The 15,877-nt window shown below is 46.7% G+C and overlaps 1 protein-coding gene across 1 annotated transcript in view; it reads right to left on the reverse strand.

The window, feature by feature from the left end:
• The window catches only part of LOC142488314 (uncharacterized), a 57,718-nt gene that overhangs the window by 13,629 nt on the left and 28,212 nt on the right, over positions 1-15,877 (reverse strand). Inside the window, exons 2-5 of the mRNA XM_075588681.1 lie at positions 2,072-2,280; positions 1,438-1,802; positions 1,039-1,152; positions 551-664 (exon numbers count right to left, since the gene is read on the reverse strand). Of these exons, the coding sequence (XP_075444796.1) occupies positions 551-664; positions 1,039-1,152; positions 1,438-1,456 (247 nt within the window). The 5' untranslated portion in view covers positions 1,457-1,802; positions 2,072-2,280. The remainder of the gene's footprint in view (positions 1-550; positions 665-1,038; positions 1,153-1,437; positions 1,803-2,071; positions 2,281-15,877) is intronic.

Consider the following 15,877-nt stretch of genomic DNA (forward strand, 5'->3'; position numbering starts at 1 on the left):
GTGACAAGTATTGACGCAATAGCACCTCCAGAGGTCAGGGTGAAAAATACACTTAAAAATGCAAAAATGAAGGAAAAAATGTGTTTAATGTGTAATGTGTCTATCCAGTCGGTGAAGACGCCCCCATCATGACCTTCACTGTTCTTAAGAATTGCCTGGGCTCTTGGGACGCTGTCCCCATCTATCAGTTAAGCTATGTCTAAAGACTTTGGCTATTATTGCGTATCTAATGACCCTAAATGAGAGGGTATTGTTTAAGCTGGGGAACCAGGTTAGTTAGGGAAGGGTCCCTTGAATTTGTGTTCCCAAATGCGTTTTATCGTATCTATTGATGGTCAGATACCCATAACTCTGCATTTCCAACCTTTATACGTGTCTGAGAGCCATATTGCACTTCTAACTCTGCTGCATGTGGCTTGTCCCAGAACACCCAGCAGGCCTGGGGACTTCCTATGAGAGGCAATGGACCATGAATATTCACTAAATGTGACCATGCGCCTTGTAACAAGATAACACCCCTTTGTGCAGACAAAGGGGAAAAGGTACTCACCAGAGACAGGAAATGGAACAGTTTCACTCTTTAATGGGGTCAGATGTTCCTCTGGGTTCGGTTCTTCTTTCTCCGACTTAATCTCTAAACTCTCCGGTACACCCACAGGGAAACCTGGCAACAAGAAAAGGGAAATCCATCATGTAAAGCTGGGAGTGGGGGCGCTTCTTGTGATATCAGTATACAGAAATACTCTATACTGATTCAATGGGGGAGGGGTGAAGTGATTGATTTTACTTTGTTATTAACCCTTTCAGTGCAAATAAGTTTTTACCCCCGAGTGCTGAAAACATTTTGGAGCTACCAATGTTCAAACCTCAATAACAATAATATTCCCAATATAACCTTAGAAAAATGATTTTTTTCATTAGGACAGGTATCTTATAATTGTATGCACGCTTTAATATTATTTTCCAAAATATTGCAGACATTTCAGTCCATTTTTAAACATACTGAATAAAGACAAGTGAGGATGTAAGGGTACTTACCACAAACAGGAAATGCATCTATTTCTTCCTTTATTGGGGTCACATGTTCCTCTGTGTCTGTCTCTGCTTTCTCTGACTTAATCTCTAACCTCTCCGGTGCATCCACTGGGAAACCTAGCAACAAGAAAAGGAAAACCCATCATGTAAGGATGGGAGTGGGGGCGCTACTTGTGATTTCACCTCCTCCTGATATTGGTATAATATAATACCTCTTGTAAAGAAATGTATTACTAGCCCTTCTGGCAGAAAATAACAGGTAAAGATATATTATCTTCTTACCTGCTGGTGGTTATATAGGAAAACAAGATTAGTTTGGGTGTTTGACTCGCATAACTTCCAAATAATCAGATATTCCCACATTGCAGATTCCAAAGACACCAAAATATCTTCTCAACTCACTAAACAAGCGTGGATCCATGCTGGCAGTGGGCAGCGCTGCTCTGGAGGTGCTGGCAGTGCTGCTCTGGAGGTGCTGGCAGTGGGCAGTGGTCCTCTGGAGGTGCTGGCAGTGGGCAGTGGTCCTCTGGAGGTGCTGGCAGTGGGCAGTGGTCCTCTGGAGGTGCTGGCAGTGGGCAGCGCTGCTCTGGAGGTGCTGGCAGTGGTCCTCTGGAGGTGCTGGCAGTGGTCCTCTGGAGGTGCTGGCAGTGCTGCTCTGGAGGTGCAGGCAGTGGGCAGCGCTGCTCTGGAGGTGCTGGCAGTGGGCAGCGCTGCTCTGGAGGTGCTGGCCGGAGGTTACTTAATCGGTGTTGGATTTTAGAATGTGCCTGTATATAAAACAGAATTGGAATAATCAGTTTTTTGGACAAATATACAGCATTTAGTATCAGCTTTTTCAAACCTAAATCATTAACCCCAAAGGAGTCGGAGAAGACGGGCACCAAAAAACACATATGGTATATCCGCAAACAGGAACTTAATTTCAAACACTGCAAAACTTTAATGGCTCAGGATTGTGTCACAACACAACCATCTAGAAAAGTATAAAGAGAGTCGGAGATTAGCATAAACGTATAAAAACAATGAACACACTCACACAAATGACAGCTATCGTTGCCCAGCATCAGCCGCGTGGCTATCCAGCAAGGTCTCTTCCTCCGTTTGTGCTCTCACTGACGCGTCCGACAGTGGAACCGGAAGGGAGGATCTGAACCGGATGTCCGGCGGTTGTCTGGGTCCCTCTCTCAATGAGCTCCGGCAGGGAACAATGCGTTTCGCAGTAAGCTTCGTCAGGTCTTGTTATATCTGTGGAACGTATCTACACGTATAATACAAGTATTGTAAACACAATAAGACAGTCTGTCTGTGAGTGGGCTTTGCATCTCATCCCAGGCTATGTTTAAAAGCTGTGTTTAAAGCAGCAAGCATTGGCTTAAAGGTTTTCCATGTAATAATGGACTTGACAAAAGTGTGTGCTCATTTGCATGTCATTTCCCAGAATCCCATGCTGCAATATATATATACAGTGGTCGACAAATCACCAAAAAATCTACTCGCCCAACAAAAAAATCTACTCGCCACCTAGTACCAAACGTGTGATGCCTGGGCTAATAGGAGCTCGCCACGATGTTAAATCCACTCGCCCGGGGAGTGCAAATGTATAGGTTTGTCGAACACTGTAATATATATATATATATATATATATACAGGCACACCCCGGTTTAAGGACACTCACTTTAAGTACACTCGCGAGTAAGTACATATCGCCCAATAGGCAAACGGCAACTTGTGCATGCGTCTGTCAGCACGTCCTGAACAGCAATACCGGCTCCCTACCTGTACCGAAGCTGTGCACAAGCGGGGAGACTATAGAGCCTGTTACAAATGCGTTATATACATCAGTTATGCACATATATGATGATTGCAGTACAGTACATGCATAGATATGTGGAAAAAGGTAGTGCTTCACTTTAAGTACATTTTCGCTTTACATACATGCTCCGGTCCCATTGCGTACGTTAATGCGGGGTATGCCTGTATATATATTAGAAAAAAAAAGAGAAAAAGCGCCTGATCCTTGAATGAAATCAGATATATATGGAAGGAAATGGGTTACAAAGAGAGTAATCCAGCAGGGACCAATTTGCACTCGCTTATCTCATATAAATGGTTAGGAATAATTTAATCCTTGGGTGGAGCCCATACACCATTTAATAATACATATATATAAAACATTTTATTCAACATCTATGCAAAGACACTTAACAACTAATGGTTAAAAATGATCAGGGGGTAAGTGGGGACAGAGGGTAGCGTGTAAGGTGCTTCCTATGTATATCTACTATATATTTGTGAAAGCACTGTATGTCTGCGTCCCTAGCGGCAATCTCATTGGTCCCTTGGCCCGCCCGCCCCCGCACACCTCTCATTGGCCTGAGGCGGAGTGACGGGCCAAAGGTCCAAACACACACACACACACACACACACACACACACACACACACACACACACACACACACACACACGTGTGTAGGGGGGTGTTACCTACATTAGCGGGGCTCACAGTGTTAGCAGCACCCGCGCGCACCTCCTCCTCTCCCCGTGTCTCCCGTGCTTTCACCCCGCCCCCCCCTCTCCCGGTGCCGCTGCAGTCAGCGGGACACACACACACTATTATTACCCCTTCAGCGCCCCCCCCCACCCAGTGTCAGCGGCCGTGCGAGACCCCCCTTCTATATCCCACCTCTCCCCCCCCACACATATACATGCCCCCCCTCCTCGGCGCTACAAGTCACCCCTTCCCCGGCGGGAACAGCCAGTGGCCAGGCAGGCTGCCTCGCGGCGCCGAGTACCCAAGATGGCGGCGCCCGGGACACAGCGGGGGAGCGGCCACAACACGCTGCCTCCCGCCTCAGATCCACGTGGGACCTGCCGGATGGGTGAGTGAGCGGCCTTCACCTCCCTTCCACCCCCCTCCACCCCCCCTTCACCTCCCCTCCATACCCCCCTTCACCTCCCCTCCATACCCCCCTTCACCTCCCCTCCATACCCCCCTTCACCTCCCCTCCATACCCCCCTTCACCTCCCCTCCAGTGTCAGTGTCTCCCCGATACCCCCCCCCGGCGCCGCTACAGTCAGCAGGGGAGCGAGCGAGCGCCCGGGACACAGCGGGGGAGCGGCCACAACACGCTGCCTCCTGCCTCAGATCCACGTGGGACCTGCCGGACAGGTGAGTGAGCGGCCTTCACCTCCCCTCACCCACCCCTCACCCCCGTTCACCTACCCCTCACCCCCGTTCACCTCCCCCTCACCCCCGTTCACCTCCCCCTCACCCCCGTTCACCTCCCCCTCACCCCCGTTCACCTCCCCTCACCCCCTTTCACCTCCCCTCACTCCACTTCTCCTCCCTTCCACCCCCCTTCACCTCCCCTCCACCCCCCCCCCTCTTCACCTCCCCATTCACCTCCCCCCCCTTCACCTCCACCCCCCCCTTCACCTCCACTCCACCCACCCCCCTCTTCACCTCCCTTCCACCCCCCCTTCACCTCCCTTCCACCCCCCCTTCACCTCCCTTCCACCCCCCCCTTCACCTCCCCTCTACCCCCCCTTCACCCCCCCTTCGCCTCCCCCACCCCTTCAAACCGCCTCCCCCCCTTCCCACCCCCTTCCCACCGCCTCCCCCCCTTCCCACCGCCTCCCCCCGCCTCCCCCCCTTCCCACCGCCTCCCCCCCTTCCCACCGCCTCCCCCCTTCCCACCGCCTCCCCCCCTTCCCACCGCCTCCCCCCTTCCCACCGCCTCACAGCCGCTGCATGCACTCAACAGACACCCGCCACACTCGACACATACCTGCCGCCACACACACCTGCTGCCTCCCGCCCCTACGCACCGACATCACTGACCCACCGCCTCACACCCTAGCAGGACCCCCACTCACAGACAGCACTCACAACCCACGCGCCACCCGCCGCCTCACACCCTAGCAGGACCCCCACTCACAGACAGCACTCACAACCCACGCGCCACCCGCCGCCTCACACCCTAGCAGGACCCCCACTCACAGAAAGCACTCACAACCCACGCGCCACCCGCCGCCTCACACCCTAGCAGGACACACGCCTCACATTTTTACATCACTTATGGCACCAAAATATACATTGTACTGTGGTGTGTTTACAATAAACCATTTTTATACAACATCGTATTACATTTTCTTCCATCTTTCTTTTCAACATTATTATCCAACCTTTACAACAAACAGTCATCTATTGTTCCACCATTTATAAATAATACTACCTATTACGCATTTACATCCCGGGCAACGCCGGGTCTCTCAGCTAGTATATAATATTATCACACAGGTATTTATCTAGCACCAATGGATGGGTCTGATAGGTACACTGCTATATCTATTCCCTTCGTGGGCTGTGTATGACTGCCTATTACTCATGTGAGTGCAGTGGAGAGGGTATAAAATGTCTGCTACCACTCATTCATACACATCAAGGGAATACACTTGACCTGCTGTACAATACTAGTAGTCCAGGCCTCACAGATATCAATTACACAGTAGATATATCTTACGTGGTATTAGATGATTGGTATATCATCTGTTCAGACATGTATATAGTATCTTGTATATTACAACATGAACAGAAGATATACCGATCATTTTTAACCATTAGTTGTTAAGTGTCTTTGCATAGATGTTGAATAAAATGTTTTATATATATGTATTATTAAATGGTGTATATATGTATTTTCATTACCTGTATGCACCCTATTCTCTACACTATCCCTAATTGGTGGAGAGCGGCAGTATTTTTCGTTATATGTATAAAATCAGATATAAAAGATTTAATAAATCATGGACAGACAAATGTACACTCACACTTTGTCAGTAAAATAAAGGCATGTTATGGGACCAGCCCATGCACCAGATCGAAGACTCCACAGCTCTCCTCCGTACGATTGTGGTTGGAATGCCTGCAAATGGATGATACTGCTGTTGCAATCACGAAAATAGTTTTTTTCCCTTTAAACCGGAACTTCTCTGTTCAGTGCAGCCGCCATTGCTCTCTCACGCCATTGCTCTCTGCTCTAATCAGGGACCAGGGAAACCTGGTGATGAAATCCGCTGAGACGGAAGAAACGCGTAGGGTCACGTGGCATAGAAACTACGGTGGTCGAGCAGTCCATGACGCCAGAGTGAGGACGTCAGAGTGTGGACACATATGGACCCAAGTATTGATTGAATTTTTCACATTTTATGGTGTTCATTTTTTACATTTTTATATTTTCATGTAATTCACTTTTTCAATTACATATATACATATATATTTTTCTTTTTGGTCCATAGGTTATTTTTGTGATTATTTTATATTTTTTCATTTTTATTAATTGATTTTTTACTATTTCTTTGTACACACATTTTTTTATTTTTTCCTTTTTTGGCATTTAATATTTTAGTTATAATACAATTGCTTGTTTCTTACCACAAGTTTATTCATATGTCTTATTGGTACTAGGCATCTGTGCTGGGTGCATTATCTTGCCATATTAGATCAGGGCTGCAGCAATTTGGGTGTAGTCTGCGAAAGGCGCTGTCTTTAATATTGTTTATATATATATATATATATATATATATATATACATACATACACACACACACACACACACACACACACACACATATATATATATACACACACACACACACACACACACACACACACACACACACACACACACATATATATATATATACACATATATATATATACACATACACATATATATATACACATATATATATACACACATACATTTTTATTATTTGTTTTTGTTTTTCTAAGCAGAGTTATGTGAAATAATTATATAAACTTGCGTAAGATGGCATTAAAAATGAGTTAGTACAGGCATACCCCGCTTTAACATACGCAATGGGACTGGAGCAAGTATGTAAAGTGAAAATGTACATAAAGTGAAGCACTACTTTTTTTCCACTTTACGATGCATGTACTGTACTGCAATCATCATATACGTGCATAACTGATGTAAATAAAGCATTTGTAACCAAAATAAATACAGTAGGCTTTATTCAAATAAAATGAATGGGACCAAGCAAATAGGTGAGAGGCGCGCACGCGGATCAGTACTGTATAGCAGCGCTCTCCTTCTCGCAGTCACGCGCTCCTTCTCGCAGTCTCTCTCTCCTTCTCTCAGTCAGTCTCTCTCAGTCAGTCTCTCTCTCACTCAGTCTCTCTCTCACTCAGTCTCTCTCTCACTCAGTCTCTCTCTCACTCAGTCTCTCTCTCACTCAGTCTCTCTCTCACTCAGTCTCTCTCTCACTCAGTCTCTCTCTCACTCAGTCTCTCTCTCACTCAGTCTCTCTCTCACTCAGTCTCTCTCTCACTCAGTCTCTCTCTCACTCAGTCTCTCTCTCACTCAGTCTCTCTCTCACACACTGTCACACACTGTCACACACTGTCACACACTGTCACACACTGTCACACACTGTCACACACTGTCACACACTGTCACACACTGTCACACACTGTCACACACTGTCACACACTGTCACACACTGTCACTCAGTCACACACTGTCACACACTGTCACTCAGTCACACACAGTCACTCAGTCACACACAGTCACACACAGTCACTCAGTCACTCAGTCACACACTGTCACTCAGTCACACACTGTCACTCAGTCACACACTGTCACTCAGTCACACACTGTCACTCAGTCACACACTGTCACTCAGTCACACACTGTCACTCAGTCACACACACTGCCACTCACTCAGTCACACACACACACTGCCACTCACTCAGTCACACACACACACTGTCACTCACTCAGTCACACACACACACACTGTCACTCACTCAGTCACACACACACACTGTCACTCACTCAGTCACACACACACACTGTCACTCACTCAGTCACACACACACACTGTCACTCACTCAGTCACACACACACACTGTCACTCAGTCACACACACACACACACACACACACACACACACACACACACACACACACACACACACACACACACACACACACACACACACACACACACTGTCACTCAGTCACACACACACACACTGTCACTCAGTCACACACACACACACACACACACACACACACACACACACACACACACACACACACACTGTCACTCAGTCACACACACACACTGTCACTCAGTCACACACACACACTGTCACTCAGTCACACACACACACTGTCACTCAGTCACTCAGTCACTCAGTCACTCAGTCACACACACACACACACACACACACACACACACACACTCAGACACAAGCAAAGATTCCAGGCGCAGCAGACAATCTTCTCCTCCCCCTCACTGTTGCTCCTGGTTCACATCACATGCAAAGTTTTGCAGCAGACCGGAGCGAGCTCTGAGGAGGGAGGAGGAGGGGGGAGGAAGCAGAATCACGGGCTGCAGTAAGTGCGGGCAGAATTGCTGGTTAAGCTGCTGATTTATGGAGCTTGGGTGCAGGAGGAACGGAGACAGATGGGAGGGGGAACAGAGACAGATGGGAGGGGGAACGGAGACAGATCAGAGGGCAGAGGGAACAGGGAGATCGAGCATGAAGGAGGTTGCAGGAGTGTTGAGGTGCGCACGCTGCCCCCTGGTGTCCGTACTCGCGAAGCACGCGTACGTACACAGGGGGTAAGGTGCAACAAAAAAAAAAATGTACGTACTAGTGAGTGTACGTAAAGCGAGTGTATGTAAAACGGGGTATGCCTGTACGTATCTTCTGCGCTAGGGGGGAGAATGCTAAAAAGGTTGGAGGAGATTTTAAACTAGGATGGAGGAGGTCTCCTATCTCCCCTCATTGAGAATCAGTCGCATAGTGTGACGAAACGCGTCAGGGTATGCTAATTACGACACTACGTCATCACACAAGTGCACGCTTTACGGCCGGAGCGTGCAGGGAGCTGTATTGAGGCTGCCTTACTCGTAAGCTACACTATAAGCAGACACGCGGAACACAATCTGTGGGACGAAATAGAGGATGAACTTTTTCTGGTGATTCGGCAAGAACTTTCCTTTGGACTGTCCACGTGATCCGGGACGGTGCTTACCTCGTGGTGATGATATTATCACACATCGCTTGTTATATACTACCTTTGTGAGTGTTTTTAATCCCTTCCCCTATCCCTATTTTTATTAAATGTACAATTCTACGCTATGAGGCGTGCGCTCTCTGTTCTCTTTTCGTTCCCATAGAATCATCATTGGAACTGGTTATTCCATTTGAGAGCAGCCGTGGACCCCATGACCTTTATTTGTTCTGTTGAACCTATCAGGACTCAGTTTAGGGTTGGACTTTTGCACATGTTTTTATTTGATATCCTATCTAATATATGCATTTGCACTCTTATGTACCTTAGAGTGTAATCTGTCAGTTTGTTTCAGCAATTGTGCACTACACTAACAGATGTATCTGTATCACATAGGCTTCTATGCAAATGTTAGAATTATTATTTATCACTTTTTGACGCTATTGCACATATATTATATATACACACATACACCAGTCCCCTAGTGGCGCTACCTTATACACACACATATATACACACACATATACAATTAGTACTTCCTCTTTCTTAGAGCTTTTCTGCTATAACGGACCTTTTCTGTTTGTTCCTCTTACCGGAGACGTCTCTTCAATCAAAATATGATCTGAGACTTCTCACATCGGCTGTTTGAGGAGCATTGCATCGTGGGTCAAGAGTTGCTGATGGAGCAGGATTTGGAGGGTGAATACAGCAAAGGTAACAAACACATTAGTTGTATGTTATTTAATTATGTATTTTTTGTAGGATGCCCATTAACTGCCAATGTTCTTATCTATGCCCCTTTATGGGTATAGATAATCAGTGACAAGCAATGCATATTTAGGCAAATGCTTGTTTTATTTAAACAGAGAGGCTGCTCCATCCCCAAAAGTCAGTACGCCCAGGAGGAAGAGGCGTGGAAAATTGAAGCTGATGCCACGAAAATCGGCAGAGCTGAAAAATATGATGGAGACATTGATGCAAACTCAGAGCTTCCACCTCTTTCCTGTGCTTGCTCTAAGTGGAGAAATTGCAGGATCAAGCTGAATTTTTCAAAAATAAAATGGAACAAGCTCTGAAGCCATTGGAGGTCAAAGATAGAGATTACAAAACTAAGAGACACTTGAGGGGACTCAGCACTTGGACGTCACCAGGGATGGAAGCCAGGAATCGAGGGAGCTCCTGGGACCCTCACATGAATAATAATAATAATAATAATAATAATAAATAATACAAGTTTTCCACAACAAAAAATGTACAAGAAGCATCACAAAACCCCAGAACCAAACCAAGATGTGAGTAAAGTATAAAAAACCCACAGCAAAGGAACCTACGTGCTTCTTTGGAGGCAGCCGACCATGAGGGAGTAGATCTTGGAGCAGATAAAGCATGTGAGCAGGAAGATCAGGCTGGGGAGGGCCACTTGAAGAGGGTTCATCGAGGAGCTCTTTAAAAACGATAACACAATCATTCCAATCAGAACTCCGCTCAGCAGTCAAATAATTTAAAGAAGAAATTGCAGTATTGAGCCAGCGGACCACAGACCTACAGTCCAAAATTGAGGACTCCCTCCAGCTGCAAGCACAAACAGATGACGAAATCCTGAAACTGATTTCATAGTTCAAACTCCTCAAAGAAGCCCAAGAAAATAGGGAGAGGAGACAGAACGTTAGAATCCGGAATATCCCGGAAACTATTCCTATGGACGCCCCCATTTTAACAGATTATTTAAAAACATTGATCCATCGCTGGAAGAAAAAGATATTGAGATGGACACGGCCCACAGGGCCTTAGGCCCTAGATCAGAAGACCCCAAGAGATACGTGATCGTCAAGATGCACCACTACACCACATAAACATAGTGACTAGTCGCTCACCTAATAGTACAAGTCATAAAAAACTTGGTGCATAGGGAATAAAATATACTGGACACCTACCAAGCTTCTATTAAACCGCCAAAAGACCATTTACTTAATAGTTATTTATACATATATATTTAGGCACTGTACCGTGTATGAGTTTCACTGGATGTGCTAAAACTGAGCTCAGTAGCACTCCTCTGTGACACTCATATGCTTATATATATATGTTGTGGTTATTTTGGGGGTTTAATAGAAGCTTGTTAGGTGTCCAGTATATTTTACAATTGTGTTTCAGCTAGTCCTGGCTGATTGGAGGGTGGCAACCTCCTACTTAATTTAAGCTCACCCCCTCCCACATTTAAATGGTTAAGGGCTCACTCCATAGCATCTTCCACACAGGGGAACTTGTTTGCTTGCAGGATGTTTGTGACAACTCTAATACAGAGTGCTTTTCCTGGTAATGTACAGGTTAATAAAGGCTTCAATCAGACTTAGAACTTTGCAACTAATATTGACAGATTTACCTGAGTAATATAGGACCAAAGGAAACCCCGTGATAGCACACTCAAATGCAGAATATATAAAACCAAAAATAACAACGTTTTATTAAAACTATTCTTGACAGACCGACATATAAACATATACACACAGGATTTAAAATCCTCAGGTGGGAGAGACGGTGGAAACGGGAGGTAAGCAGGTATGTATTTTACCGTAGCTTAAGAATGGGACTGATGTCCACTTCAGTATGAGGTACACATGATATAGTAACCATAAGCCACTGGATAAGGCAAATATCAGGAATATATATCTCCTATCTGCCCAAACAACACAGAGTGACACTCGTATGGATATCTCTAGTGAGAAGTACCGTGGCACAGAAAAGGTGTATCGGAATGCCTGCAGTACTGACACTACCAAGGTAGATACCCAATTTTGAGTTATAAGGGATGTCACATATCATAGGATGGTCCCGCTGTGTAAATGTGTGTTGATCAGGAATAAACGCCAATGTAATTGCATATACTGCGCCCACCCTGAATGGTATTATTTGCAGAGAGAAAAAAACGTGGAAATCGGTTGTATCCAGCGCTGTGTTACCTCGTTTGTATTTCCCCCTTACCAAATCGTCCCTCCTGGTGTACGTCACACGTCCGACGTCACCATACCCCGACGTACGTTTCATGTGCTAGGCACGCTCCTTCAGGGAGAGGAGTCACAAAACGTAAGTGTAGATGCCGCAATTTAAAGTCTACAATCAGGGGAAGGACCGCCATATCAACCAATGGAGGTAAGGATAGAGTCCCGCCTCAAAAGGGCTTAAATGCAGAAACTATTCCTATGGATGGCCTACGCCCCCATTTTAACAGATTATTTAAAAACATTGATCCATCGCTGGAAGAAAAAGATATTGAGATGGACAGGGCCCACAGGGCCTTAGGCCCTAGATCAGAAGAGCCCAACAGATGCATAGACGTGATCATTAAGATGCACCACTACACCACTCAAGAAAGAATCATCAGATGCTGCAGGGAAAGAGGGGACATCCACTTCGAGAACAACTTCCAAATATTCAACGATCTTGCTAAAGAAACAGTGACCAGACGGAGAGACCTAAAACCAGTGACTTCCCTCTTGAGAGAGGGGGGAATCAAATACAGATGGGGCTTCCCATTCAAACTAATGGTCATAAAAACGGAAAACAATTCATCCTGAGATATCCAGAAGAAAGTCCAAAATTCCTACATACCCCGGGATTATGCCACCCCCGGACAGCACTAGTCCAAGGCCCAAACATCAGAGACCAGAGCGGCAAGAAGTCCCCCACGCGCCTCAGAATGGTTAGCCTCACAGAATCACCTTAGACCCACAAGCAAGAAATATGAGCCGACCCCACCCCCTTTACACCCCTTTCCCCTGATCAGCAACTTACCAAAAACCCCAGCCTCAACAAAAAAAAAAGAACCACAACCACAATGAAAGAAGAAAGATCCAATAACCCCCCCCCCCACAAACAACAAGCAAAAGGTCCAAATAGAAATATAAGAAGCGTTTGCCTACCTCTACACTTGGGCTGGCGGGACATCATGGGACCCACCCGGTCCTGGGGATTAGAAGATCAACGCAGAGTACACCCGTACCCACGAGCGCAACAAAGGAGATCCAGATTGGCGAGAAACACGTGGGCTCCAGAGCTCCAAGTGTGGCTGGAGTCCCAAGCGCTGCAGGAGATCGGGCACACCACACGGGTTCCAGGGGGACATCCATACCGGACATGCTTCCTCTCCCCTCCCACCCCCCTCAGTGCTCCATACCAAAACCCACTTAATGCCCCAGCTCCATACCACGTTCCCCAATCCCCCCTGTACCCCGCACCCCAACCCCTTCGTCCATGCCCAAAACTGCGGATGGAGGCCGCAACCGTCCTGGGCCTGGACCGCGGGTGTCGTGGGCGGGAGAGGTGGAAGAGACCTGGGTGGCCGGTCAGAGGAGTGCCAGCGAGCCAGGAGAGGAGGCGGCGAGGAGAACATGGAAGATCGTGGGGGAGGGGGGGACTAGGAGAGCAGTGCAAGGGCTCCTTAGCTCTGCAAGAGATCCAGATGCTCCCCCCACCTCCACGCTGGTGCTCTGCCGAAGAGCCGGATGCTTCCCCCCCTCCATGATGGCACTGGGTCTCTGAGCTCTGCTGTAGAGCCGGACGCTTCTCCCCCCTCCCCTCTCCTCCATGCCCTGCGCCCCAACCCCCTCACCCAGATCTGCGGGAGTGGGGCCGCGACCATCCGAAGTCAGGGCGAGGGACCCGAGGGAGGGGTGAGAGACAGGTGGCTGGTCGGTGTGAGGCTAGCCAGGAGTGGAGGCAGCATAGCAAAGACGCCCGGCCCAACCAACAACCCCAGCTACAACACCGGATGAAACCTTGCAGACACGCACAACCAGGTACGATACCCCTTAAACCGATGTGTTTCATCTGTTTTCATTAGTCTGTGGGGGTTTAAATAGTCCCCTCCCATGACTTACCTTATACTCCTTGAGAAAGGGCAGTGCATGCCCGAAACGCGTGGGAGGTGGTTGTTCTATACCTGGTGAGTCCCTGTGCTATTTGGAAAGGCAGCGGCATCGATCTTCTATCTTCTTCTACTGTTGCGGATCGGGCCAGCGCCGGGGAGTGATGTCATCTGTGTGCGCGCACACTGACATCAGGAGAGAGGGAGTGAGAATCATGGATGCAAAGAGGATGGCTGTATCGTGAGTTGAGCGCTACTCCAGGCTGATCAGGTCTCTGTATGGACATCGTCACACACAGCTTTATATCTCTCCCCCACATGCTCCCTATTTGTCACTGCTACAGAAAGCATTGGCAGACGTTATTAGGTGCTACCTTTGAGCCTTTTCAGTCGGTTTTCTCTCTCCAGTATATTATTACTATGCTAATAAATGGATTATATTTGAACCTAATATACTCTCCATACATAAACTAGAGACAATAAATATTAAGAATGGCACAAGGCAGGGTTGCCTCCTATCTCCCCTCCTCTTTGCTCTATCAATTGAGCCTATGGCCTCAAAGATCAGAAAGCACCCAGTTATTCAAGGAATAAACATAGGCGACAATAATTACAATATATCGCTGTTCGCAGATGATGTAATTCTAACCGTAGCCAACCCACTGATCTCTCTACCAAATCTGCTGAAGTCACTAGAGAAATTTGATGGGCTATCAGGATACAAAATCAACAAAGAACAAATCAGAAGCCTTGAACCTGTCCCTCCCACACCCCAAGATCCAAAATCTACAAACAAAATCAAGTTTAAATGGCAACCAACTCATATTAAATATCTAGGGGTCAACATCTCTAAAAACTACAAATTGCTGTATCAAAACAACTACCCCATTATTTCCCCCACTACCACATTTGGCAACATTAAAAAGGACCTATTGAAGTGGAACAAGCATCAGATATCATGGATCGGTAGGATAATCTCTATAAAAATGAATATCCTCGCCACACTGCTATATTATTTCCAGACCCTTCCAATTTATGTACCAAGAGGTGAACTAAGAGCCCTACAGAACCAAATCTTTAAATTCATCTGGCAAGGGAAAAGACCAAGGGTGGCTAGGTCCGTGCTGATGGCTTTCAGATCGAGGGGCGGCATGCTGGTCCAGATATACTAAGGTATTTCCATGCAGCAAAACTATGCCAAATAGTTGGCTGGAACGCTGTTCTGCTGGGTAGCAATCGAATCGAGCTACTCAGAGGATTGCCCGTTACTAATATCGCTCTGGACAATAGGGAAAATTGACCAGGGACATAAAGAACCAGAACCAATAAAATTCACAATGACCATCTGGGCTAAAACAAAATTTAAACTCACGTTAACTACCTCCCAGATTACACCCTCTTTGATAACTCAAATTTCTCACCAGGGATGAGCTCAAGCTATTTTGGGCAGTTTAAGAATAAAAACATTAAAAGGATTGGAGCCTTACTTCACAAGGGGAAACCCCTAAGTCTCCAAGAGCTTAGAACCAAATATAACACCCCAGACCTCTATTCCAATTCCAACAAATTAGGCATTTCCTCATGTCCATCTCTAGGAACTCAAAATTTCCGGAGCTGACCAACTTCGAGCACTTATGCAAAAAGGAAAAATACCAAAAAGGACTAATAAGGATGATTTACGCAGGGCTAGAATCGGCGTGGTCCACTACAGACCATAGTTATATGACCAAATGGGCCAGAGACCTGGGGATGGAAATTGACAGAGATGACTGGGAAGATATCTGGGATAATGTGGCAAAAACCTCCATCTGTACGGCCACAAAAGAAAACATATATAAAATATTATACCAATGGTATCTCGCACCAAAGAGGCTAAAACAGATCTTCCTAGAATCCTCTGACCAATGCTGGAGGGCATGCGGCCAGGT

The sequence above is a fragment of the Ascaphus truei genome, chromosome 2 (assembly GCF_040206685.1).
Source record: "Ascaphus truei isolate aAscTru1 chromosome 2, aAscTru1.hap1, whole genome shotgun sequence".
NCBI classification, from domain to species: domain Eukaryota; kingdom Metazoa; phylum Chordata; class Amphibia; order Anura; family Ascaphidae; genus Ascaphus; species Ascaphus truei.